This window comes from Populus nigra, chromosome 18, assembly GCF_951802175.1.
Source record: "Populus nigra chromosome 18, ddPopNigr1.1, whole genome shotgun sequence".
NCBI classification, from domain to species: Eukaryota; Viridiplantae; Streptophyta; class Magnoliopsida; order Malpighiales; family Salicaceae; genus Populus; species Populus nigra.
The window spans coordinates 719,247-745,987 of NC_084869.1; the positions used below are offsets into that span (position 1 = coordinate 719,247).

The 26,741-nt window shown below is 33.5% G+C and overlaps 3 protein-coding genes across 5 annotated transcripts; 2 read left to right on the forward strand and 1 right to left on the reverse strand.

Moving 5' to 3' along the window:
* The first annotated feature begins 4,895 nt into the window (after positions 1 to 4,895).
* Positions 4,896 to 6,954, forward strand: LOC133678291 (AAA-ATPase At2g46620-like). Its single transcript, XM_062100575.1, has one exon. It carries the CDS (start codon positions 5,108 to 5,110, stop codon positions 6,596 to 6,598), a length of 1,491 nt encoding a protein of 496 aa, XP_061956559.1. The 5' UTR covers positions 4,896 to 5,107; the 3' UTR covers positions 6,599 to 6,954.
* Positions 6,955 to 10,047: 3,093 nt separating this feature from the next.
* On the reverse strand, positions 10,048 to 11,604 carry LOC133678254 (rhodanese-like domain-containing protein 14, chloroplastic). The gene is made up of 6 exons (XM_062100519.1): positions 11,266 to 11,604; positions 11,049 to 11,095; positions 10,870 to 10,962; positions 10,598 to 10,736; positions 10,406 to 10,508; positions 10,048 to 10,317 (listed from the first exon to the last, which is right to left on the reverse strand). The coding sequence occupies exons 1-6, from the start codon at positions 11,486 to 11,488 to the stop codon at positions 10,203 to 10,205; spliced, it is 720 nt and encodes a 239-aa protein (XP_061956503.1). The 5' UTR covers positions 11,489 to 11,604; the 3' UTR covers positions 10,048 to 10,202.
* Positions 11,605 to 17,682: 6,078 nt separating this feature from the next.
* LOC133678440 (receptor-like protein Cf-9) lies at positions 17,683 to 24,824 on the forward strand. 3 transcript variants are annotated; one of them, XR_009835969.1, is made up of 3 exons: positions 17,683 to 20,857; positions 21,025 to 21,795; positions 24,509 to 24,824. XR_009835969.1 is itself a non-coding variant. In XM_062100734.1 (2 exons), the coding sequence occupies exon 1, from the start codon at positions 17,842 to 17,844 to the stop codon at positions 20,833 to 20,835; it is 2,994 nt and encodes a 997-aa protein (XP_061956718.1). In that variant the 5' UTR covers positions 17,683 to 17,841; the 3' UTR covers positions 20,836 to 20,857; positions 21,025 to 21,996. The 3 variants fall into 3 exon arrangements, 1 of the variants encoding a protein (XP_061956718.1); XR_009835970.1 differs by lacking the exon at positions 24,509 to 24,824 and adding an exon at positions 21,880 to 22,010; XM_062100734.1 differs by lacking the exon at positions 24,509 to 24,824 and having other exon boundaries at positions 21,025 to 21,996.
* The last annotated feature ends 1,917 nt before the right edge of the window (positions 24,825 to 26,741 follow it).

Here is a 26,741-nt window from a genome sequence, read left to right on the forward strand (position 1 = left end):
CAATTATGGATGATGGAATTATTATTTGGATAATTCATGTTTAACACGTTCATGAAGGTTTTTGGCGGGAATCCTTCCGATCGTTAGCCGGTTCCGTCCTCGATGATTTCTATTTGTGTTTTTCGAGGTGTGGCAATAACAACAAAAACCATCCCATAATCGCATTTCAAGTGCTCTGCAAATACAATCAAAAGAAAAAAGTCCAGCTTTCACCAAAGCTGTGAACTGGCAACTAAACAATGGATTCAATAACATAATAAATCGAAAACCCAACTTCAAAAATCACCAGACTTTCTATGAAAGAATTAATTGAGAGAGATGAGTATGCTAGCAAATGAAGAAAATAAACAGAGCCTATGTTTAAAACACTGAATTGGAGAGAAATGAAGGGTAAAAAAGTGAGCTTTCAAAGCGTAGATTAATGGGTTTTAAAGATTTGATCTAAGTGAACAGTACAAACGCAAGAAATGAAGGAAGTGTTTTGAAGCTACAGTACAAGACAAAGGGTTGAAATATGAAAGTACGCAGAGAAGAGAACAACATGAGAAAGCCCAAAAGCTACACAACATTTGAGTGGAAACCTCAAATTAGCCCCCCCAATGCATTATCAATTGAATTCCGAGACAAAATTTTTATCAATTAGATCCTAAACCTTTTAGACATTTCTAAATTGGATCCTTTTATCAATTTCTACTAATTTTCGTATTAAATTTTCTGTAAAATGATGCCTTTTTCTTGATTAAAATAGGCATAATAGATAGAAAATATTAAGAAACTTGATAGAAGAATCCAATTAAGAAATGTTTGAAATATTAGCCGACATCGAAAGATCAGTAAAGGATTTGCAGAAACTACCGATCTGCAAAATTTCTAGTCATCAATAGTTTTAGCTATTTTGAATTTCAAATCTCTTGTAATCTTCATTTTACTCTTCTTTTGTTACTCAATTATTTATATGTAAATTTCTATATATAGTACTGAATACAAAGTAAATAGTATCCTTTGAGTCATTCTCTTCAACATGTCTCTACAAGCTTGGTTGAATTATTCAAAACACGATATTAACAGTGCACAATATTTAACTGACGGCATTCTTCTTGCTAAATCTTAATGATCTCTGGTTTGGCTCTTACAAACCTAGAGCAAATATTGCTTGACATGATCGCAGACAGACTGCAACTAAGGTTTCACTGAAGAGGAATACTGAAGTTCCTAAGGTTCAAGTGCCGATTCGGTCGAGGGAAGAAAGAAGTTATGCAGATGTTCTGAATTCGAACATTGTTTCAAAGAATGAAGGTCATATTCAGATTGCTAATCATAGTGACAGGAAGCATCTTAATGATTCAAAAGACCAAGATATTCTATGGCTTCTTAATAGTTTGGTTGGTTGGATTTAAGAGGGAGTGGATTATTCCATGATACAGAAGGGATTGATATAGAGTGGTTTGATATTTTCTGGCATCCGTTTTCTTGGTGCTTCACAAGCACTAATATTATTTGATGATTATGATTTAATGATGGAAGCTTTTGCCACTGACATGCACTACTGGAATAAATTCTTTGACAAGGTTCGACCATGGATATAGTCCGATTGTGCAATTGATAGATTAGCATAAATGTCTGTAACAAATTTGCCAATTTCTGGATGGAATGTTGATTGTCTTTCAAAGATCTTAAATGGTATTGGAAAGGTTATTGGACATGACAAAATCAGTTTGAAGTTTACTTCACTGTATGCTTTGCGAATTTTAATTGGCACCATGTCCTGGGAAGTTTTACACACAACAGTTACTTTGCGTTTGAATGGAGAAGATTACTGTGGAAATAGACTGACTTCATTATCCAGATTATGAGTCCATATCCTATACCATGAATAGCTTCTTGGTAATGCTCAATCAGGAAGAAGATGATCAGTCGGGTGATTTAGAGTCTGCAGATGCTGATGTAGACAATAATGTTGATGAGGAGATGAATACTTCAGCTGATGATGCTGATAGGGACAATCTTGAGTTGCAATATAATCCTTCATTGGATCAGTTCAGGAGGCAAGTTACTTTTGAACACGAGAGAATAATGGAGTACAATATTTTATTTCCTGAGATTTTGGGATATCCCACCGCTTCCATTTCCAACACAAACACAAACTCTTCTGATTATGAGGACTCAAATTTGGAAGCTTCTCAGGAATTGGGTCTCAGTCCTATGGACTCTCATAACCGAATGACAGACTCCAATAGACAGTGTGATATGGACCGTCAGACTCATAATTCTTACATAACTCAAAGGAGCAGATACCGCAAGGAAAGATTTCTTTTTAATACAGGCAGTTTGCAAAACACTGCTGAGGAAGTAGAGGAGTCTTCAATGGATCTGCAAATTCGAATGGGAAACAGAAGATGGCTACAGGAAAGGAATTTGCAGATTGCAGATACAACAGCAGCAGAGACTGAGGTTTATCATATGATGACAAATGGGACAATTTTGGATATTGGGTGTGGCTCTAATCTGAGAAATTTCACAGAGGAGATAAGTAATCAAGTGGAAAGGGAGTCGAGGATTGGAAAGCTATACAGTAATGGATTTGAGTCTATAGCTAGTGGGATTTGTATTTTTTAATGCATATGAAGATTTTTTCTTGGAATGTCTGTGGTTCAGGCTTCACTGCGAAACGTAAGTTTGTTCTGAGATAATCTACGAGCATGATGTTGAGATTTGTTTTCTGCTAGAAACAAAATTGTCTTCTTGTACAGGCAGTTTGATTTATAAAACATGGAATGGGAGTGAGGTTAAATGGCGGGCATTTATTTCAGGGGTTCGTTCTGATAGCAATATAGGATAATTCAAAATTCAATGTTAATTAAAGTTAATCAATTCATTAACTTAGAACTATTAAAATGATGTTATTTTAAATAAAAATTAAAAAAATATCTAAAAATCCCAACCGAGTTTACCCTGATCAACTAAATCACAGGTTAACCAATCGAGTTATCTGAGTTTGATTGAGTTCAATCCTAATCTAAATAAAAAATAAACTTAACTCGAGTTAAATTCTAAATTAACAAGTTAATATGTTAATTTATCAGATAGAGTCAAGTTAATAACTATGAGTTTTAGTTTGCATTCAATGTATGTTTGGGCTTGATAAGAATTCTTTCCACGATATTTCTGGAGTTATGTTATTTTTCGTTGATATTTCTTGATTTATGTTTCTATCCCTATGATATTCCCTCGGATTCAAGCCGGGTTTCAGTCCTAACATGTATTTGGATCTGTGTTCATTTTCTACCAGAGTCAAGGCAACAAATGACCATAGAGGATGACTGGGATCATTTGGTCGGGCATTAATTTAAGTCTATTACGACACTCATTACCCTTTTGTTTCTTTTCAGGATTTCTATGATTTGCAAACAGCAACACCCATCAATGATTAAGTTCGTTAAGGTAAGAGCTGGCACTGGTTTGTCTAAAGTAGACAGGTCCAGCCTTCAAAGCAAAACACTCATTCCTCGAAAGTTGCAAGCCTTTATTCCATTGTAGCACAGCCTTCTTTCATGAGTGCAAGCTTTGTCCACTCGATGTCAAATGATGAAAGTGCTCCTGATGTAGATGCTTTTGGTACTAGCTAGCTTGAAAGAGGCCAAAATCACAGAAGAAAACAAAGCAATGGAGGTGATATCTGCAAGTATTGAGCATTATAAACACTAGCGGTCTGTTCACTAATCATTAAGAGAATCTTTTTTTTTCATTATTAGATTTTCTTAATAAAATAATTAGAACATGTGTCATTTATTGGGAACAAAGACAAGTTTTCTTCAAATAAAAATAATATATATATATATATATATATATATATATATTTTATAAAAAACCAAAACTATAAGTTATAATATTCTGTATTGGTAATAATATAATGATAGAATATTAATTTTGTTCTTGTTATCCTACGTGACTCACAGGTTGATGAGATGCTGTAGAAACTGTTCAAAAATAATATATTTGTACAGGCTGATAAGGCTTGACCTACCATATTCTTAGGCACAAAAAGAAAAAAAGGTGCTTGATATACCTTGTGTTGCAATCCTTGAAAAATCTAAGCTGACTTGTTCCATTCTTAGCAGCTTAATTTGAAGTTCAAACTCCAAAAACAATGTGGACATGTTTTGTTTTTTATGCGATTAGGCAGCTGTGGCAAGCGGCAGGAAACAGGATCGAAAGCGAAAGAGGTGTGATTTGCATGGGCTGGGTTACTAATTAGGCAGGCCTGCAAATATAATTATCAGTTTGGTGGAAAAACCATCAACTTCTGATGGAATAATTGTGTGTTTTTCATGGTAAGAAAACTTCAAAAAGATTGAAAAATTCAAAGAAATTAAGTTAGACTGGCATGTTGTCACTTTCTCATCCTCCCAAACTGGTCCATATATGGCTGCTCTGCCTCTTTATGCCATGCAAATTGATGCCCGTCAAACTGTGTGTCATAATTGTTACCTTTTTCTTACTAGTATGGCTTGTTAATTTATTAAATTAATCTGCAAGTCAATCGAATATATCTTACAATAGTTTATTTTAAATATAACTTCATTAAATCTTACATGAATTTAGTTAAATCACTTAAATTTAACTATGTCAACATCCATTTTGATTCAAAATAAAATAAAATCAAATCCAAATTAAATTTTAGATCAGCCATTAATCCACTCATCCTTGAGTATGACAGAGAACAACTTTTTTTTTTATATACAAGGAACAATAAAAGTAAATGCCTTCATTTTCTGGGTGTTCAAAGAATACTCAAATAATTGAATATTCAATGGAATCAAGCAATGTGAATAAAGTATGGTCGTACAAATCCCTCCACAAATCATAATATATAGACCTCAAGTCTTTCTGGTCATTCATTAACAGCTAGGGGCAATAACCCACCTCCCTCCTTCCAATCTCGTGTCTTTGACCCAGTAAATTTGCCGGCACAAGTTGACTATAACTCCGAACTACACAAGCCATACATCTCCCATCTCCACCATTAAAATCATCATCCCTCAATTTCCATACTCGACCATTATTTCTACTTTGCTTCAATCCCCTTTGTTCTTATTACCTTTCTAACATGTTTATCATGAATCTTAGCAGCCCAATTCTTGTTCATTTCATTACAATCGTTGTCTTTTTAGTCATAATTAGATTTTTGGCAAAAACATCATTTCTACATATTCTTGTTAGATGTTGGAGATCGTTTGAAGACAAGTTTTATGTTTACCAAATCTTCAAGGTTCCACAATTCAATGATCTTTCCCTAGAAAATCAACTCTACCACAAGGTCTCCACTTATCTAACCTCGCTGCCTGCCATCGAAGATTCTGATTTCACCAATCTGTTTTCGGGTTCGAAAGCGAATGACATCATCCTCCGTCTTGACAAGAATCAAGTGATTCATGATAGTTTTCTTGGGGCTAGAGTGCATTGGAGCAATGAGAAATATTGTGAAGGAAATGGTAAGAGAACATTGGTGTTGAAGTTGAGAAAGAAAGACAAGAGAATGATTCTACGTCCTTACTTGCAGCACATTCTTTCGGTTGCTGATCAGGTTGAGCAGAAGAGCAAAGAAATCAAATTGTTTATGAATCTAGAGCAGAACCCTTATGAGAATGGAAGGTGGAGATCAGTTCCTTTCACACATCCAGCCACCATGGATACAATGATCATGGATGGAGACTTGAAGAACAAGGTAAAAGCTGATCTTGAATTGTTTTTGAAGTCTAAGCAGTATTATCACAGATTAGGCCATGTATGGAAAAGAAGTTATCTTCTTTATGGCGCGTCCGGGACAGGCAAATCCAGCTTCATTGCAGCCATGGCTAGATTCCTCAATTTTGATGTCTATGACATTAACATCTCCAAGGTTTCCGGTGATTCTGATCTCAAAATGCTCCTGCTGCAAACCACAAGCCGGTCCATGATTGTAATTGAGGATTTTGATAGGTTCTTGACTGAGAAATCAAGGGATGTGAGCTTGTCTGGGGTCTTGAATTTCATGGATGGAATTGTTTCGTGTTGCGGCGAGGAGCGTGTGATGGTGTTCACCATGAACTGTAAGGATCAAATTGATCAAGCAGTGTTAAGGCCTGGCAGGGTTGATGTTCATATTCAGTTCCCATTATGTAATTTCTCAGCATTTAAGAGTTTGGCCAATAATTACTTGGGAGTGAAGGAACACAAGCTTTTCTCACAAGTTGAAGAAATTTTACAATATGGTGGATCGAGTTTAAGTCCAGCTGAGATTGGTGAAATAATGATCTCTAACAGAAATTCGCCGACCCGGGCTTTGAAATCAGTCATTTCAGCTTTGCAATCACAAACCAATAGCGGTGATTTAAGAGGGCCAAGCAAGGTTGGCCAAAGAATGACTGGCAGTAGGTCAGCTCGGTCCAGCAGGGACGAGACAGGTGAAACTGGAGGCGTGTTTAGCCAAGAAAGTAGTGTTCATGCTGTGAGGGAATTCAAGACATTGTATGGATTGTGGAGGATGGGAAGTAGAAGAAAGGAATCAATGGATTTAAGCTCTTCAGCAGAGAAGGAAGAATCACAGCAAGCAGCTTAATTAATCTGCAATTTAGAAATGTAGATCATAATGTTAATTTTCCTTTTCTTTTCTTTTGGTTGCAAAGTAGAAAGACACCCTCTTGTAAAAGGGTACACATCATAGTGGTAAAGAAAAGGTTTCTCTTTTTTGTTTAATGGCAGTCAATAATTGACTCTGCCTGAAGGTTAATGTTGATGAACACTCCAAATGCCTACAGCAAAGACATTTTGAGCAGTCTTCTATGAATTCAAAGTTTCTAGCATTCTTAGCTCATCCTTGAGATTTGACGGCAAAAGATTGCAGACAACCTATGCTAACATTCTGGATGGTCAATTCAGTTTAATTAAAGGAATTCTATGCTTTATTTTTGTCAATGCCTTGACTATTCCCAGCATCTTTAGCTGCATAAGTTTGATGGTCATGTATGCCTGTTTTTTTGGCCTATCGCCAATTGTCCCTTTGGCTTTTCCCATCTAGCTTTAGCCCGTTTGTCCAAGTTGCTGCGTTGAAAATCTCATTCTAGTTTAAAACACAATGAGCAGATATTTGGCCTTCGGTTTTATTTCAAGTCAAAGTGACTGCAAAGCATGACGCAGCAATACTCTCTATTAAGCAGCTTTCAATCATATATTTTCAAAATTGTTAATATATCAATCAAATTAATTATCTTAAAAACACACTTTTTATATTAAATTGGTGAATTTAGAAGAACAATTTATTTTAGATGTTGACAGTGAGATTCTAACTTGAAAAGCTAAAAGAGAAAGCAAATCGTTTTGAACAACATACCAATCCTTTAAGATTAATCCTGTTATTCATTGCAATTAACTGGAAATTTTATGTTGCATGAATTTGATTGGTGTAATAATTTTCGAGATTAGGTAAGCCCAGTGGGCCTCGTAGATTGAATTATTTAGATTAGAGTAGAAGCCCAATAGTTTCTTGAAAGAACATTTTCTTTGGGCTCACAACAATAAAGACCTCCCTCACAAAGTCATTAGGGCATCCACACCTCCCGAGTCCATAGCCATTATTAGTGGGTAGTTATATTAATGTTTAACAGCCTAATTATTTATTTATGAGATTTGTATATGATTTGTATCCATTTAATTTGATCAGTTTTTCTAGCATGTAAAAAAATGGATGAACAGATTTATAAAGTATTTGCCATGTCATGCAAAAACATCTTTCATTAGCAGATTCTTAAATCTTCTTCCTTGTATGTCATTGCTTATTTTCCTAGGAAGAGAAGAATGAGAGTTTGACTTTTACCATTGTTAGAACTTAAATTGTATTTTATCTTTCGGACAGTGAAAGCTCCACATATTTGAGCTTGAGGAAGATATATGATACGCTTCAACTATAAATTTCTTCTATGGGTCTTTGGTCCTGTGATTGGATTCCGCAACTGAGGTTATTCGATCAAAATTGTGTTTTTTTTCTTGAAATTTAGTTTATATTCTATTGGATCATGATGAGTTTTTGATATGGAATAATTTTAGTTAGTCTTGGTTTACGTATGATCATGGATTCAGTCCAATTTTTTTGATGGTTCATTCAACCAAATCAGGTCGATTTATATATGAGTTCGATTTCAGTAATAAAGTAGGCTTATTGAAAGTTTGTATCAGATCTGATTTTGTTAATATTAATAAGTATGAGTTTGGGTCACATGAGATTTAAAGTTGGCTTGAGTTAAATAAGATGCTAAAATCTTTTTTCTTACAAGAAAAATTCATTCATTATTGTCCTTATTATTTATGAGAATATTTAGCAATAAAAAAGAAAGTTTTCTAACCATGCAAAGAAACTAAAGGGTCTATAAAATTTAAATTCTAGACCTGGAAGATTATTTAATACTAAAGATCTGACTCTCCTAGTCAAGGAAGGAAAGTAATGCACGACTACAAGAGGAATTAATTTTAAAGATTTTTTTTCCATGTTCTAAAGAAAAATCTTAGTCCTACAAGAAAAGAAGAGTTCAACAATTAAATTTCTATTCAGATCAGATTTCCTAGAATATAAAAGATTTTAAAAGCTAGTTAAGCAATTCTAGAGTATCTAGGAAGGTGGATCTCGGTCAAGGGTTATTTAAGTTAGGGAATTACAATATTTTATCTTGTTTTTTTTTTATTATATGCGGCATCAACAAGCTACTGTTCAGACTTGTTGTTTTCATTATTATTTCTATGTTTGAGCTTATTAATACTTTGGATTTCAACTAAGATTCAAGGCTTGTTTGAATCAGGGTTTGAGCTTCCAAGTAAAGATTTTGAGTTAATTGTGTAAGTGGATCAATTCTGTTCTCAATGATAAATCCATTAAAGTTAATTTTTCAGAACTATATATTTAAACATATGTTAACCCTAAATTTCAGCACTTTTGATTAATAATACTTTCAAACTTTTTAGTTTAACATGCGAAAAAGATTTTTGTATTTTTTGATTTTTAAACAAACTGAATCTAACTTATCGAAAATTAACTGGTTTCGTGATATTATTTGACTTTATTCTAATAGCACTAGAGCTTTAAAACAAGTTTTTATTATGTTGCACTCCTATAATATCTATTTGACGTTTTAAAATCAAATCTTAATTTTAATTGTAGGTTACATAACCAAGTAATCACATGTTTGCATTAATACAAAGATCACTCCGTCCATCAAACATGTTATTTACCAGGTACTAATAATATAGTCTGTCATTTAGCTGCTATCACGTGTGGATGAGGACAATAATTAATGAAGTACCAAATACGGTAACATAAAAGCCCATCTATTTCTAACTATCTCAAACTGAAATTCTGATATAGATTCAATTGAGGTTTAATTGGAGAAACTGTTGTTTGTTGTCCGTGTGCTATATGTCATGCATAATCCAAGTATGGAATGCTTATTTTATCGAATATAGGCAGTGGCAGTGTTGCCTGATAGGTTTGAGAGCCGGAAACCTCTTCCATTACCTTGGAGAGGTAGATAATGACCTCTCTGAGGCAGCAGGGATTCCTGGCTGTGTGTTTGTCCACTTGAGTGGATTTATAGGTGGAGATCGAAGTTACGAAGGTTAGAGCTTCTTTAAAGGCTTGACAAAATAGAAGTTTCATCAGGGAAGATCCTACGTTCATATTCTCGAATCATTAAATGCCGCAGTCCTCTGCACCTCTAGTTAATGTTATGAAGAATCAAGTTAGTCATTGGACCTGCACATTCCAGACATGTTTGCGTGGACAGTTGTTGGAACCATACATGGAGCAGCTTATCATGCGTACATCTGGTTTTTTTAAATCAGCACATACAGAGAAGGCCACGCCTCTCCTTTATTTTGAAGAGGGATGCTCTTCTGGACTTATTAATTTACTATAGTTGAGAGGAAATTTGTTCTGTAGATCAAAGTCCATCACTCTTTACTGTCAGTATACTGCTAGATAGTTTTAGTATTATAATTTCATATACACTGAAGATCCATGTATGCCTCTCAATGTGATTAAACTCGGTTTCAATAAATAGATCTTCCATCCGTGGGTGGACAAAATAGAGTCAGTCATGATACAAGTACATTACCATCTCTAACGAAGACAAAACTTGAGTTTCTCTGGAAGCACCATTTGTAATACTGCTGATGCTTCACTCTTCAGACTCTGCTGGCAAATCCTCTTTGAACCATGTGTAGAGACCCCCTTCTAAGTGGAAGACATTCTTGTAACCGTTTAGGACTAATAGGTAAGCTGCTATCAGTGATCTGCATAAAAAAAAAAAAATTCATCGCTGGTAGAGCTGAAAGATAGAGAATATTAGCTGTAACATTAGAATCAGAGAAGTTGACAGACCTTGACTGTTGTCCTTCGGGAAGATTTTGGGATGGCTTCATTGTACCCCCAGCTGAGCAAGCCACTATTATCTTTGCATTTTTATTGATCTTTGATTCCACAGCTGCTAGCATGTTTTAACTAGTTAGTTTTTTCTTGGTCACATAAATTGAGAATCACAGCAATTTAGCATCTTTGTTAGATATTTCTTACTCTGCATAAACTCAGGATTTTCTTCTGTGCCAGCAAAGATGCCAAAAAATGCAAACGCAGCACGCCTTGCAATGTCCCATGCTGTCCATTCCTTTATAAGCCTATATACTTGTACATTGATAGCTCCTGATGGATGAGCCTGAGATCAAAACAGGAAAGGTAACTTAGGTTATTTGGCCTCAGAATATGCAGTTAACTCTTTTGAGCTCTGTTCATAAGCTGTCAGTTATGATTGATGTTGCTTATTCAGACATGATGATAAGCTCCCTAACCTCTTTGAATTCTGCTTCTGGTCTCACGTCAAGAATCACAAACTTGTTTTCTTTCTGAAGGCGCAGAGCTTCCTTCACATCCACACTCCTGACCTGGAAATAACAAATATTTTGGTTCTTAGTTCTCTCTCTGTGCGTGCACGTGCGAGTCTGAGAGACAACGGTAGGGAAAAAGGGACCTTATTCTTGAGAAGAACTTCTCTCTTAGTCTTCCAATCTTCCTCAGCTAATCTCTCCAAAGAAAGATACGAAAAAGAACTCACTCAGTCAAGATTGAGGATAAACACAGAAAAGACTATGACTTGTTGGAAACAATCATTAGGAGATCAGTGATCTTGTTTCTGTTAAAAAACCATGGGCAATCTTATTAATAAAGTCTAGGTTAGAACAAAGTACCTGGTGATTTTGCAGGTTTTGTTGCTGCATTTAAGACTTTTAGGCCTCTTGGAAATGTGCTTGAGGATAATCTCCCCCTTAAAGATCCATTTGATCTGATAGTGAAGAAGGGTGAGCAATGGTCCTGTGTAGTCTTTGAAGAGAAAATTAGTGGTGATGATTGATAATTAGGATACAAAGAAGATGAAGATGAGTGTGAGCTGATTGAAGGAAGTGCAGCCATTTGGCAGGACTTTTTAAGTCAGAAATTTGGCTGTAGTTGCTCGACGAACGAGCAGGAGTTGCTTGATTTGCTTTCTTCTCCTTGGGAGGTGGTTGAATGCTAGGAAATACGTAAATGGGCCATGGGCGCTGTGGATTATTTTTGACATTATCTCTCCCAAAAATCTGAACCTGTGGCTCTTGTTCGAGGGCTTTTGCCATGTGGATTATACGGAATCCTTTTGTTTTGTCCCTTCCCTTTCCTCACAAATTTAGTGATATCTTTCTAATGCAAAACTATTTTCCGATTAAGCACCCAAAGCATGCTACAAAAAGCTTGTAGAAGTACACATTCGCCAGGAATAACGATTAAGGATGAGAACTTAAACGGAGAAGGGGTATTAATTAAAAAATAAATTTAAAATTATTTAAAAAAAACATATAAAAAAGATATTAATTAAAAAAAAAGTGTATCAAAAAAAGGAAAAGCCCAAATGTATGGACCTTCAAAATCAAGCGACATGTTTATTTATTTTTTATTTAAAGAGGTTTGCCCACTCATTTTTCTTAAAAAATAGACAAAAAATATATTGGAGTGGTCGGAAAATCAAGACTAAGAGTTCTTACCCTAAAAACTTATTTTTCAACTCATTTCAACCATTAAACATCCTATAACCACCCTTAAAACACCAAGAAACCAACATATGAACCTAATCAACCCAAAAAACAGCTCAACCCACAAAATCAAATAGAAGAAAATATTTCATCCTCGACCTAAATTTGATTTTTTAGGATACGTTGAGACTTAAATCAATCATCATAAAACTATCCTTATCTAATGAAACTTATTGACACTGATTTTAACATGTTTTGTGGTAGGAAAATGTGTCAACAACGAGCTTTCTCTTTCTACACCGGAATCTATCAGGTTCCTTTTCTCTTCTCACAAAAAAGTGATTGGAAAATAAAAAAAATAAGGTTTGTTATCAAAATTAAATTTTTTAAAATTAAAGGGACCGGTTACCTATTAGCTAAAAAAGATGGGGACCTAAAATACATTTTTGTAATAAATTGTAAAGTCACCATTTATTTTATCTGTATTTTTCACTTTAGTCCTTTTTTTTTTAATTTAACCCTCCCTAAAGGAACATAACTGAGTGCTAATTTGAGCTTAAATGTGAATAATAAATGCTGGATGATCAAATTAAAAATATATAAAAAAATCATTATTCCAATTTATAATGATTTGTAAGATGATGAACAGTAATTAATGAACAGTGAAAATCTCTTTTAATATATTGTTAATGTGTTTGAAATAAAGTTAAAAATTTAAAGGGAAATGTTGAAGTGATAAAATCAATGATGAAGTGTAAAGAAGTAAAAGGTGTTAAAAAGATGAAGTGTTTAAAAATGTTTGATAAGAATTGAAAAGAATTTGTGTAATAATGAGATCTATTATAAATTAGATTTATAAATAATATTAATGAATACCATACTGTTAAAGTAATTCTGATCAAACATAAAAGGAGGCTAGAATTCTCAATAAGATGTTTATTATGAGTGCTTAAGTTAACCTAAATACAAAGAAATTATATATAGGTTAAACTGAAAATACTATTCTACCCTTAATAAATAAAACTAGATAAATATTACTTAACATCTCCCCTCAAACTCACGATGCGGCATCTACAAGCATCGAGAGTTTGCCAACTAGAAAACAAAAAACGAGATATGGAATGTGTCTTGGTAAAGAAATCTGCAATCTGCAAGGAAGAATGAACAAAAGGCAAAGTAATGGTGCCATGCTTGAGATGATGACTAGTAAGATGACAATCGATCTCAATGTGCTTAGTTCGCTCATAAAAACCGAGTTGTGAGCAATCTGAATAGAACTCTGGTTGTCACAATTCATAGGAGTAGGATGAGAAAAGAAAACTCTCATATCAACAAGTAACCAACGTAACCAAACAATCTCTTTGGTAGTAGATGCCATGACAGAAGTTGAAGGAAAGTTGAAATACCAGATTTTGCAGAAGCGGAAGACAAAATATCACTCCAAAATTTTTTATTTTTCTTGCAGAAACTTAACTCAAATACCAAATTGCATAAACTGAAGAGAAGACGAAATACCATAACAATTGCAGAGACAGAACAGAAATACCAAATTGCAGAAGCTGATACCAAATTGCAGAACAGAAATACCAAATTGCAGAAGCTGATTCCAAATTGCAGAAACTGAAGAGAAGACGAAATACCAAAACAATTGCAGAGACAGATAGAAATACCAAATTGCAGAAGCTGATTCCAAATTGCAGAAACTGAAGAGAAGACGAAATACCAAAACAATTGCAGAGACAGATAGAAATACCAAATTGTAGAAGCTGATTCCAAATTGCAGAAACTGAAGAGAAGACGAAATACCAAAACAATTGCAGAGGCAGAACAGAAATACCAAATTGCAGAAGCTGAAAAATCTAAAATAAAGTTTCAGATATTAATTCTTCAGCCGCAAGCACAAAACTTGATCTTCATCCTCCATCTTTTAATAGGTCAAACAACTCATGTCTGATGTTTTGAAAAATGAATATGAAGTTAAGCTTCATAGGAATGCATTAAGCGTGCTGGAACATCCTACAGGGAATGAAGTGGATGATGATAACAATTTTGATACGAGCAGTGGCTCTGACATTGGTGAACATGATTTCTACAAGGGCAGCGAGTTCCATAAAATTAACAAGCCAAGGGTTCGATCAACTAGGCTCTGATACCATGTTAAAGTAATTCTGATCAAACATAAAAGGAGGCTAGAATTCTCAATAAGATGTTTATTATGAGTGCTTAAGTTAACCTAAATACAAAGAAATTATATATAGGTTAAACTGAAAATACTATTCTACCCTTAATAAATAAAACTAGATAAATATTACTTAACAAATATAAATCGGATATATTAAGAATTTAAATATAATAAACAATGTAAGATGGGATAAATCCATAAATAATAAATAAAATAAATAAATAATTAAATATGAAGGGAGACTCATTGCTTCATTTTAAAGAAAGGTAAGGTTAACCCTTCATGCTTGAAGAGTAACATTTGACCCCATTTCTATGGTTGAGATTTTTACATCCTTAATATTTTTTTCTCTCAATCACTATGTATCGAACATGAAGGAAAGAAGAGGGTGAAAAATTAATAAATAAAAAAGATGAAATTTTAGCTTTCCCATTATCAAACACAACCTAAAAACAAGTTATGGAAAGGAATATTTTTACACGAAAACAACAATCTTGATGTATAATGTTTGGTTATTGTTTGAAGACAAAAGAGATGAAGATATTAAAAATAGAGAGGACATATTTTCTTTTATTCGATGTTTTAAAAATATAAAAAAGAATTTTAAAATTATTTTAAAAATAAATTTATTTTATTTCTATATCTTTGTTTCTTTAATCAAATATATTTTCATCTTTTTTGTATCTATTTTTTTTGTCTTGAGACATTGGCCAAACACAACCTAATAATTAACTTAAAATTTTTCATTGAACTAACTTGGTCCGCATTGTATTCTTGGCTTGTGCTAAGCCGCAAGTCATATTATTTTTTCTAATCTTAAATTTTTTTATAAAGATGTTAAAAAATAAAAATTCAATGCATAATAGATAGAATACATTTAAAATATTGAGATGGTGACATACTGAATGATATGAGTGAATGTCCTAAACCCGGGTGAATCTCCCAAACTTGCAACCTGTAAAATCATAGAATGTGGCTCAATAAAACACTTAATTGAATGTTAAATGATCAAATTAGAAAAAAAAACATATCAATTTAAAAAATTAATGAAAGTAAAAAAATAACAATAAAAAATGAAGAATGAAATCGAAAAAAATTAATTCTAAAAATAATCTCAAATAAATTAAATTAAAAATAAAAAAATAAATATCAAATCTGACATATTAAAAAAAATTAAAGGATGATAAGATTGAAAACAAATTTTAATTCTATATATATATATATATCAATTGAAAGAATAATTGAAAAAATAAAGATTAATTTTAAAAAATAAATAAATTAAAGGTTGCTTTGAAATTTTGAAAAGTCAAACACAAAAAATAAAAAGAGATAAAAAAAAAAAACAAATCGCCTCCAAACCAAAGGGAATTATGTCATACACACAGTCTAGGAAGGTAGGCCCTATCATAACGAATCGGAAATCATCAAGGAAGATCATTTTTTGCCTTTCTAAGTTCTCGCACATGTCGCTTAAGCATGGCAGGGCGGTATAATCGTTGGCGCGTTCAACACATGTGCCTAAAACTTTTCTTTATATATTAAAAATACTATATTGCCCCTAGTACAACGTGATAATCACAAAAAACAAGTAAAAGTATGAATTAGAACTGGAGGCAAGGTAAGGAAATTTTGTTTGAGGCAATAAAGTTATTTTACATTGTTGTGAAAAGTGAAATATCTAAAAAACTTTTAAACCCAAGTTAAATAATATTTTACTTTTAAGAAAAATTAATTAATTATATTGCGAAAAAAAAATAAAAAATTGAGCTGCTCCCGATCAAACTTTAAAATGATCAATGAATTTTATAATAGTTTTTTTTTTTTTTAGGGGGGGTGTTCACAAGTTCATATATTTTTTTTTGGAAAAAAAAAACAGGAGAAGTTGATCAGTGCCTGGCATTTGACAAATTGATGCATGTCCAAGCATGCCAAACAAAAGTCTTCATATTTTATGATAAGAAAAGGAATATCAAGAACAACCAGCACTGTTCGAAATTGGTTCATTACAATTCTTGTCAACTCTGTTCTAAGATCTAGCAGTAAAGTTTGCCCATGAAGCAAAGCTATTAAACCCAGTGCATCTTAAAATTCAGATTACAGTCAGGCAGATTAACATAATTAATTTAAAGTAGTATTGTTTCAAAATAAAATTTTAAAAAAATTCAAACAATATTATTTAAAAAAGAATAAAAAAACAAAATTCAAACAAAACCTGAATCAACTCTTTCGTCTAATTTAATTAATTCAACCTTCAGTTCCATATTCAGCACCACTTGTCGGACCATGTATCCAAGTTCCGATAACTTAGGTCGAGGACAGACCAAATGAAGACTGGTTTCCCTGTTGATGGTGAGAAAGAAAGATCTTTTGAGACTGCCAATCCAACAGTAACTTGGGAATCTTAAGTGCAAGAACCTTGAAATAAGTATGAACTTTGTTTCCCTGAGAAGTTCCATTTGTCAATGAATTGTTTTTGCAATGTTCTTGATGCCTAATATCTGCAGTTGCCTGAATTCCCGACCTGAAATGCCCAATGCATTACTATTTTTTAAACTATGAAATGCTTCTCTTTCTAGAAACATATAAATTGTTTAACCCTTCAAGTAGGCATGCAGTCCTTTGTTCCTGTGAATAATAACAGCAATAATTGATCAATACATGCGAAGGAAGATCAAATCAGTATTGAGATGATAAGCCAACCAGGCACAGAGGGGTTGATGTCCCCAGGAACACTTCTCATCAGACAAAAATGTCAATTTTGGAAATTTATGTAGCCGTGCTTCCAGGACCATTGTTTAGTCAATACTAAGGGACCTACTTTGTGTGGAAATATTTGCAATTGAATAATTCGACCTTCAGTTTCATATACAACATATCCTGAACGTTGGTTTTCCCTTGTTGATGGTCAAAGCAAGCTTCGCAGAAATTTCATTGCTAAATACAGTATAGAAAAACATCTCTGAACGTTCAAATTTGATGGTTTTCCCTTGTTGATGCTGAAAGAGAAATTAAGACCTTTTAGGACGACCAATCCCACAGCATCTTGAGGGCAAGAACCTTCAAACTCCATTAATTCTCCATTGTTTGTCAGTTTTATAGTAACTGTTCAATAAAGCTATTGCCAGAACGTGTTGACTGTAGACAGGATTGGATTGAAGTGGACATAAGAAGGTGAGGATGACTCTTTAACTCTGCATGCCCACTTGCTTAAGCTGTGAGTAAACTACGAGTGTAAATTATTAAGAAGTTTTCTTCCGATTTTGTGGCTTGAATTTCTTGGAAATTATATTTTATTGAGCATAGCAATCTTCGCATAAATCTTATTGCTAAATACAATTTGGAAAAACATCTCTGAACATTCAAATTAAGCTGTCACGATTTTTAATTTGGGGTCAAGAAAAAGGACAGACCAAGTTGTTAGTACTCAAGGTTGGTTTCTTTTTACTACAGAAACTGAATGAACAGAAGAATCTACGATTGGTTTGTGTATAAATACTACTAATAGTGCCTTTCTTTATTTCTCATCTCTCCCCAATCGTTCATCATTCCAAATATACTTTGAATCCTGAAAAGCCAACATGAAGTTTTCATTATCCCTCACTCAATTTCTCTGTTCCATTTTGTTTCTCTTCCATTTTCATACAACAATTTCATCATCATTCTCCTCAAATTACTCCTCTTCTAATCATTTGTGTGCTCCTCACCAAAGTCTCTCTCTCCTTCAATTCAACCAATCCTTTTCCATTAATAGTTCTGCTTCTTGGGAGGGTTGCCAATATCCCAAGACAGAGTCATGGAAAGACGGTACAGATTGCTGCTTGTGGGATGGGGTCACTTGTGATAGGAAAACCGGGCAAGTCACTGGACTGAACCTCTCTTGCAGCATGCTTTACGGCACCCTCCATTCCAATAATTCTCTCTTCTCTCTTCATCATCTTCAGAAGCTCGATCTCTCTATCAATGATTTCAACAGCTCCCATATTTCTTCTCGATTTGGTCAGTTTTCCAATCTGAAACATCTTAATCTAAATAATTCCAATTTCGCAGGCCAAGTTCCATTAGAAGTCTCCCGTCTCTCCAAATTGATTTCTCTTGATCTCTCTGGAAACACCGATCTAAGAGTAGGACCAATTTCTTTTGACAAGCTTGTTCGAAACCTAACCAAGCTAAGAGAACTCGATTTGACTTTGGTAGACATGTCACTCGTTGTACCCAGTTCCTTGATGAATCTGTCTTCTTCTTTGTCATTTCTTTCCCTTAAAGATTGTAGACTGCAAGGAAAATTCCCATCCTCAATGGGAAACCTTAAGCACCTCCAGTATTTGGATCTTGCATTTAACCATTTTACTGGTTCAATTCCATATGATTTTGGGCAATTCACTAAGCTGGTTTCACTTTCTCTCTGGGGAAACGACTATCTAAGTGTAGCACCAGATTCTTTTGACAAGATTGTTCAAAACCTAACAAAGCTAAGAGATCTCAATTTGGGTTCTGTAAATATGTCTTTGGTTGTACCTAATTCCTTGACGAATCTGTCCTCTACTTTGTCATCTCTTTCCCTTTCGGGCTGTGGATTGCAAGGGAAAATCCCAGGTAATATCTTTCTCCTACCAAACCTTGAATCACTCTATTTGTCATACAACGAAGGCCTCACAGGCTCTTTTCCTTCCTCCAATGTGAGTAATGTCCTCCGGGTGTTGGTCCTTTCTGATACAAGAATTTCAATTTATCTAGAAAATGACGCCATCAGTAATTTAAAGTCGTTAAAGTATATGATACTTAGTAATTGTAGCATTGTGGGGTCAAAACTAGCTCAGTTAGGTAATCTTACACGGCTCTTTCAATTAGACCTCTCAAACAACAATTTTAGTGGTCAGATCCCATCTTCATTTGAAAACCTTGTGCAGCTTGGTTACTTGGATCTCAGTTCCAATAATTTTACAGGTCAGATTCCATCATCACTTGGAAATCTTGTGCAGCTCAATACCTTGAAACTCAATTCCAATAACTTGATGGGTCAGATTTCAGATTCTTTCGCTAACCTAACCCTACTCGTATATTTAGATTTATCAAACAATCAACTCCAAGGCCCGATCCATTTTCAACTAAGTACCATTCTACATCTAGACCGATTATTTTTATATGGTAACTCACTCAATGGGACGATACCATCCTTTTTATTTGCTCTCCCTTTATTAGATTTGGACCTTCATAATAATCAATTCATAGGCAATATAAGTGAATTCCAACACAATTCATTACAATTCCTTGATTTGAGCAATAACTCATTGCATGGTCCCATCCCAAGTTCAATTTTCAAACTTGAGAACTTGGGACTTCTTCTTGCATCCAACAATAAATTGACATGGGAGGTTCCTTCTTCAATTTGCAAGTTAAAATTCCTTCTAGTCCTGGACCTTTCCAACAATAACTTGAGTGGTTCTGCACCACAATGTTTGGGAAACTTCAGCAACAGACTCTCAGTTTTGCATCTAGGCATGAACAATCTCCGAGGCACTATTCCATCAACATTTTCAGAGGGAAGTAACTTGCAATATCTCAACCTCAATGGCAATGAATTAGAAGGGAAAATACCATTGTCTATCGTCAACTGCACAATGCTGGAGTTTCTTAATCTTGGTAACAATAAGATTGAGGATACATTCCCCTATTTCCTAGAAATGCTTCCAGAGCTAAAGATTCTTGTTCTAAAATCCAATAAACTCCAAGGTTTTATGAAGGGTCCGACTACTTTTAATTCCTTCTCCAAATTACAGATTCTTGACATCTCTGAAAATAATTTGACCGGACCATTGCCAGAAGAGTTTTTCAATGGTCTTGAAGGAATGATGAATGTCGATCAAGATATGATTTACATGACGGCAAAAAATTCCTCTGGCTACACTTATTCAATAAAAATGACATGGAAAGGGTTGGAAATTGAGTTTGTGAAAATCCAAAGTATCCTCAGAGTACTTGATTTATCAAAAAACAGTTTCACCGGTGAGATTCCAAAACCAATTGGAAAGCTTAAAGGACTTCAACAACTTAACCTCTCTCATAATTTCCTTACAGGCCATATCCAATCTTCATTAGGGTTTTTAACCAATCTACAGTCATTAGATATGTCTTCAAATATGCTTACGGGAAGGATTCCCATGCAGTTGACAGATCTAACATTTCTTCAAGTCTTAAACCTTTCACAAAACAAACTCGAGGGGCCCATACCTGTTGGGAAGCAGTTCAACACGTTTGATCCAAGCTCATTTCAAGGAAACTTGGGTTTATGTGGATTCCCAATGCCAACAAAATGCAACAATGGCGTGGTACCACCATTACCGCCATCAAACTTTAATGAAGGAGATGATTCAACATTGTTTGAAGATGGGTTTGGATGGAAAGCTGTGGCAATGGGGTATGGATGTGGGTTTGTATTTGGAGTCACAATGGGTTATATTGTGTTTAGAACAAGACGACCTGCATGGTTTCATAGAATGGTTGAACGTCAATGGAATCTGAAGGCAGGAAGAACAAAGAAGAATGCTCGCATACATGGTGCAAGAAGAAATTAAAAAATGCATTTGGTAAATTCAAGTAAGTTTTGCAAGCTTTTGATATTTTCAGGTTTTATTAGCAAAGTTTGTGTGAGACTATCTTTTCATTGCTATTTCATTTGATAAGTCTTAACATTTCTAATTCTATGAGTATAGAACTATAAGTATTCATGACTATAGTTGTATGCTTTTTTTTTTTTATTGCAGCACAATTTCAATGAAGGTTTTACCTCACGAGATACCAAGTAGAGTTGATATTGGAACAACACTAAAGTGGCAGATTCATAGTACTGGATTTCTGTTGTTCATTTTTTTTTTTTACTTCTATGAAAAAAAGTCAAAGAATGTAACAGTTAATGTATGTTGTAGTTTATGTTAAACTATAGAATCATGCTTTATATTACCAAATCAATATTAATTAGTAGAGGGAAATAGAACAAAAACAATTAAGAAATTAAGAACAACAAATATAGTTAAATTTCTTTAAATGTATAAAAAATATTTTATAAGTGATAATACTAGTTTTGAGACGCGCCAAAATGAGCTGATATAGAAAATTTTAGTATCAAAACGAAAGGGGAAAAAAGAGAAGGGAAACACAGAGAACGGGAGGAAGTGAAAAAAAAAAAAGGAGAGGAACTGAAAAATTAAAAAAAGGAAAAAAGGAGAGAAGAACAAAAAACCAGAGAGAGGAGGAACAAGCAAAGAGAAGAACAGAAAAGAGAGAACAGGACGTACAACACAGAGGGCTGCACCGAGGATACCAGGAGGAACAAGCACCGAGAAGAACAAAACAGAGAACACAAAAACACAGAGGAACCAGAGAGGAGAACGACTAGAGAGAAACCAAAAAAAGACAGAGGCAGAATTGAAGAAAGGAGCGTTAACGACCAACAACCTCACATCTTCGTCTGTTTCAGTTACCAACGATTCTGTGTAAAAGTTTCAGCGCCATCGTCTTTGTCTGTCTCAGTTAAGGTAAGTTTCATACATTCCTCCCACTTTGCATTTTAATTACATTGGTACTGTGCATCTTCATTTATAATTAACTTCTTCCTGTAGCAAGCGTGCTGTACATTTCACCGCACGCCTCTGTTTTGCCCACCCGGTTTATTGGCTTGGCAGTGACCTGGTTAGGCCTTTTGGATTCAGCTCAGTTACATGAGCCAAGCGAGACTCAGCCAAAAAAAAAATAGAGAGGGGGGGGGGGGGGATTGGTGGTTTTATTGTGTATTTATTTTATGATTTGTTTTTTTTTTAAATATAAATATGGTATTAAATACTTGGTTTTCTAATAATTGTTGCAAATATATATATATATATATATATATATATATCTGAAAAAATATTTTATTTTCATGCATACAATCAAGTTTTTCAAAGATAAAAAAAATTATTATCGTAGTTCAATACTGGAAAATAAAAAAATGTCTTAGCATGTATTTGTGGCTTTAATAACAAGTTTATTAAAGTTACGAGAACTTGATCAATATTTCAAAAATAAAAAAATATTTTGTCTTCCTTTTTAATATCTAGGATTATGAACTTACATGTAAGACGTATTCCTAATATTAAATAAAAATTAGTTTTTTTACGACGATTAGAATGGTTAGGTTTTACCCTGCAAAATAAGAATCTCCTCACTGAGAAGAGCTTTTCTCGAACAATAAACAGACAGAAAAAAAAAAGCACGACAATACCTTAGAATATATCAAACAATTAAACAATATAGCTTACATTATATAGAAAGTACTTAGGGTGCTAATATCTTTTTTTTACGCAACCAGTCTTCATACCTAATCTCTGAGATCAGTTAGGGTTTCTAGTAACCAAAATATTAGATGACAACTCATATTATGTCCATACAAAGATAAAAGACAAGAAATTCTTGTCTCTCTAATTTTTCTTATTTTTCCGGGATACCAACATTAAGAGTGGATGCTATCCCCGTGACACCGTGAATGTGTGATACTGTGCTTGATAATAATCTGCCCCATAAAAATCCATTTGATCTGATAGTGAAGAAAGGTAAGCTATGGCGTAGTGTATTCTTTGTAAAGAAAATTAGTGGTGATGATTGATAATAAGGATACAAAGAAGATGAAGATAAAGAAAGGTAAGCCATAAAAATCCATTTGGAAATTTGGCTGTGGAGTTTGTTAATTGTTCAAAAATGAGCAGAAGACAGCTTCTGCTCCTTGCTGTGCTTCACTTGAAGTTGATTGAATGCTAGCAAATAGGTAAATGGGCCATATGCATTGTGCATTTTTTTTTTATATTATCCCTCTCAAAAATCTGAATATGTGGTTCTAGTTCGAGGGCTTTTTCCACCTGGATTATATTGGATCCTTTTGTTTTGTCCCTTCCCTTTTCTCACAAATTTAATGATATCTTACTTCATGCAGAACTATGACAAAAAGCTTGTCAAGGTATACTTTTTCCAACTAATGTGTACTTGGACAAGCTTTTTGTACTAACCATTGAGCCTAAACATGTTTAAGGTTTGTCTCGTGTACCATGTAATATTAATATTGCGTTTGATATGAGATTAAAAAATATAAGGAAAATGTTGAGGTGACAAAATAAAAAATGAAGTGTGAAGAACTAAAATGAGTTAAAAAGATGAAGTGTTTAAATATGATGAGACTTGTAATAAATTAGATTTATAAAAGATATTAATGGATACCACACACCTTAATAGATTATGAATTTTAAATATAATAAATGATGAAAGATGCGATACATATATAAATAAGTAATAAATTAAATAAATAATTAAATATGAAGTTATGAGAATCGCTTCATTTCAAAGAAGGGTGAGGTTTCTCTTTCATGCTTGGAGGGTGACATTTAATCCCATTTATATTGAAACGTTACATATATCTTCAATATTTCTCCCCCTCTATAATTTGTATCGAACATGACGAGGAAGAGGGTGAAAAATTCATAGATAAAAAAAAGGGGAGATTTTATTTTTTTTCTTGAAAATACCAATCTTAATTCATAGTGTGCAGTAACTATTTCTTGATTAAAAAAAAAAACAGTGAGATAGAGGAAGACACATCTTCTTCAATTTTTTATTTTAAAAATATAAAAAATTATTCTAAAAATATTATAAAAATAAATTTATTTTATATATTTATCTCTATTTTTTCAATCTAACATTTATTTCTCTTTTGGGTGTAACTTAGCTTGTGAGCTCACAGATTCAAAGAGGGTATAGGAGGCCACTGGTTACGGGTTGGTTTGTAATTATGGTAGTGATGGTGGTTTAAAATGTTTTTATTTAAAAATATATTAAAATAAATTTTTTTTATTTTAAAAAAAATATTTTTAATATTAACCCATCAAAACGAAAAACATAAAAAATTATTTTAAATAAAAAAATAAAATATTTTTAAAAATACTATTTCCACTGTATTTCTAATCTAAGTTAGAGATTGCTGAGGAAAGTGAAGTCAGTCTCCATACACAAAAACTAGTCCCAAAATACATTTTCTTAGAAAGAAAAAAACCATTGAAGCCAAACCACCGCACTGCCTCATGTGTTTGACTTGAACCATGTTGTAATGGAAAAGTACGACTTATGTTTTTGGGGTTTTCCATAAGTTCGTATTTTTTTAAAATAAAAGAACAAGAGAAATTGATCTGTACTCGGCACTTGACAATCTTGCTTTGTTTGTTTTTGTAGGTACATGGAAACTATCCATACCCCATCATTTCCATGTCCAAGCACGCATGGCAAACAAAACTCTTCATATTTTATATATTTCATGATATTAATAAGAATATCAAGAACAACCGACACTGCTCGACCCTGTTCAAGATCTAGCAGTAAAGTTTTATCATGAGTAGTATATTTCATGATATTAATAAGTTAGGCAAACGTAGGTAGGATGCATGTTGTTTCCTTTTCATACCCTAGATAGGTCCAAACTTCTACGTTCTAGACCTAATTATTTAAATCCAAACCCTTTTCAAAGAGGTTGGCTGATTTATACTTTGCAGTACTTGTCAATTGTAAATGATGGGACCTTCGTGCAAGTAAAAGAATTCGCCTTCCAAAGGATAGAGATCTACACCAAACTCATAATTGAAAGATATTTTATGCAAATATTTATCCCAGTTTCAAAAATGGATTGACCCCTTTTTTGTTTAAAATGAAAGCAATTAAAGAAATGATTTTTATAACCAGATTTGATGGAAATGCATAAATAAATAAATACATTTTTTTTTCAATTATATGCAAGTAGGGTGAGAAAAAAAACTGGAAAATTGTTTAAACTGAAAAAATCACTAAATCGAGAAAATAAAAAAAAATTATTAGAAAACTAAAAAAATAAATTTATTTCAGTTTCAATTTAAAGCTTCTGAAATGATTGAAAAATTAAAATATATATTAACTTAACAGGGGTATAAATAAAAAATTATCTTCTAAATACTCAAACCCAAAAATTCATTATCATAGTCACACGCTGCATGCATTCCCCCTCTCCACCCTTCTCTTTCGAACTCCCCCGCGACTCCATTCGTAGCCCACCCATAAAATTTGTCATTTTGTTAAAACATGAAGTTGATATTGTTTCTAATATATAAAAAAGAGAATAATTTTAGTGTTTGGATAAGTTTTACTTCCAACAAACTTTTATGATTATATTTATATATATTGTTAAGTATCTACAATTATCTTATTCATTTTATAAATTTAATTTTTTTTTCTTTATTCCATAAAAATCACCTGGATTTGGCCATAAAAAACCCAAAAAACCACTAAAAAACCAATAAATCTTGTAGATTTTTCTCTTAAAAAAAACTGATTTTATTATTTATTACAATAATAAAATTCATTGTGTTTGGCGTATTTCCTTCACCAAATGCTAAATTAATTTCTTTTTCTACAAAATGGAACAATCATGAGCAAATCCCTACCATAAGTACATGATAAAAAATAGTGAGTACTTTCTTCCCACATGTCCCACTTGACATCGACGGTGCAGAGAAATGGAAAGTGGGAAGACAATATGTTTAACAGAAGCACATGATCCAGGACGTGCCATCTGAGTCTCCAGCACTAGCTCTCGTCGACAGAACCACCGACACTGAAGGCCATAATAAGATTCATCAAACTCGACCTTATCCTGATAGTGAAGACTTTTAGGGCTCTTGGAACTGTGCTCGATGGTAATCTCTACCTTAAAGATCCATTTGGTCTGATAGTGAAGACTTTTAGGCCTCCTGTGTAGTCGTTGAAGACAAAATTAATTAGTGGTGATGATTGATAATAAGGATACAAAGAAGATGAAGATGAGCGTGAACTGATTGGAGGAAGTGCAGCCATTTGGAAGGACTTTTAAGTCGGAAATTTGGCTGTGGAGTTCGTGAATTGTTCCATAAATGAGCAGAAGACTGCTTCTGCTCCTTGCTGGGCTACACTTCGAGTTGGTTGAATGCTAGCAAATAGGTAAATTGGCCATAGGCATCGTGTATGTTTTTTTATATTCACTCTCTCGAACATCTGAACCTGTGGCTCTTGTCCGAGGGTTTTTGGCATATGGATTATATGGGATCCTTTTTGTTTTGCCCCTTCCCTTGTCTCACGAATTTAGTGATATCTTACTACATGCAAAACTATTTTCCGACTAAGCACCCCGAAGCATGGCACGAAAAGCCTGTCAAAGTACACATATTCCAGGTAATGGTTACTTTGACAAGCTTTTTGTACTAACCATTGAACCTAAACGTGTTTAGGGTTTGTCTTGCGTATCATGTATTGTGATAAAATGACAAGAATTTCTCATTATTTTTATTTATTTTATAAAAAAATAAAACACAAATTATTGTGGATCTTCAAGTTTAAAGAGTTTTTACTATATAAATTATATTTTAAAATTTATTCTAACATCTTAAACTTTTGAGTTAAATTA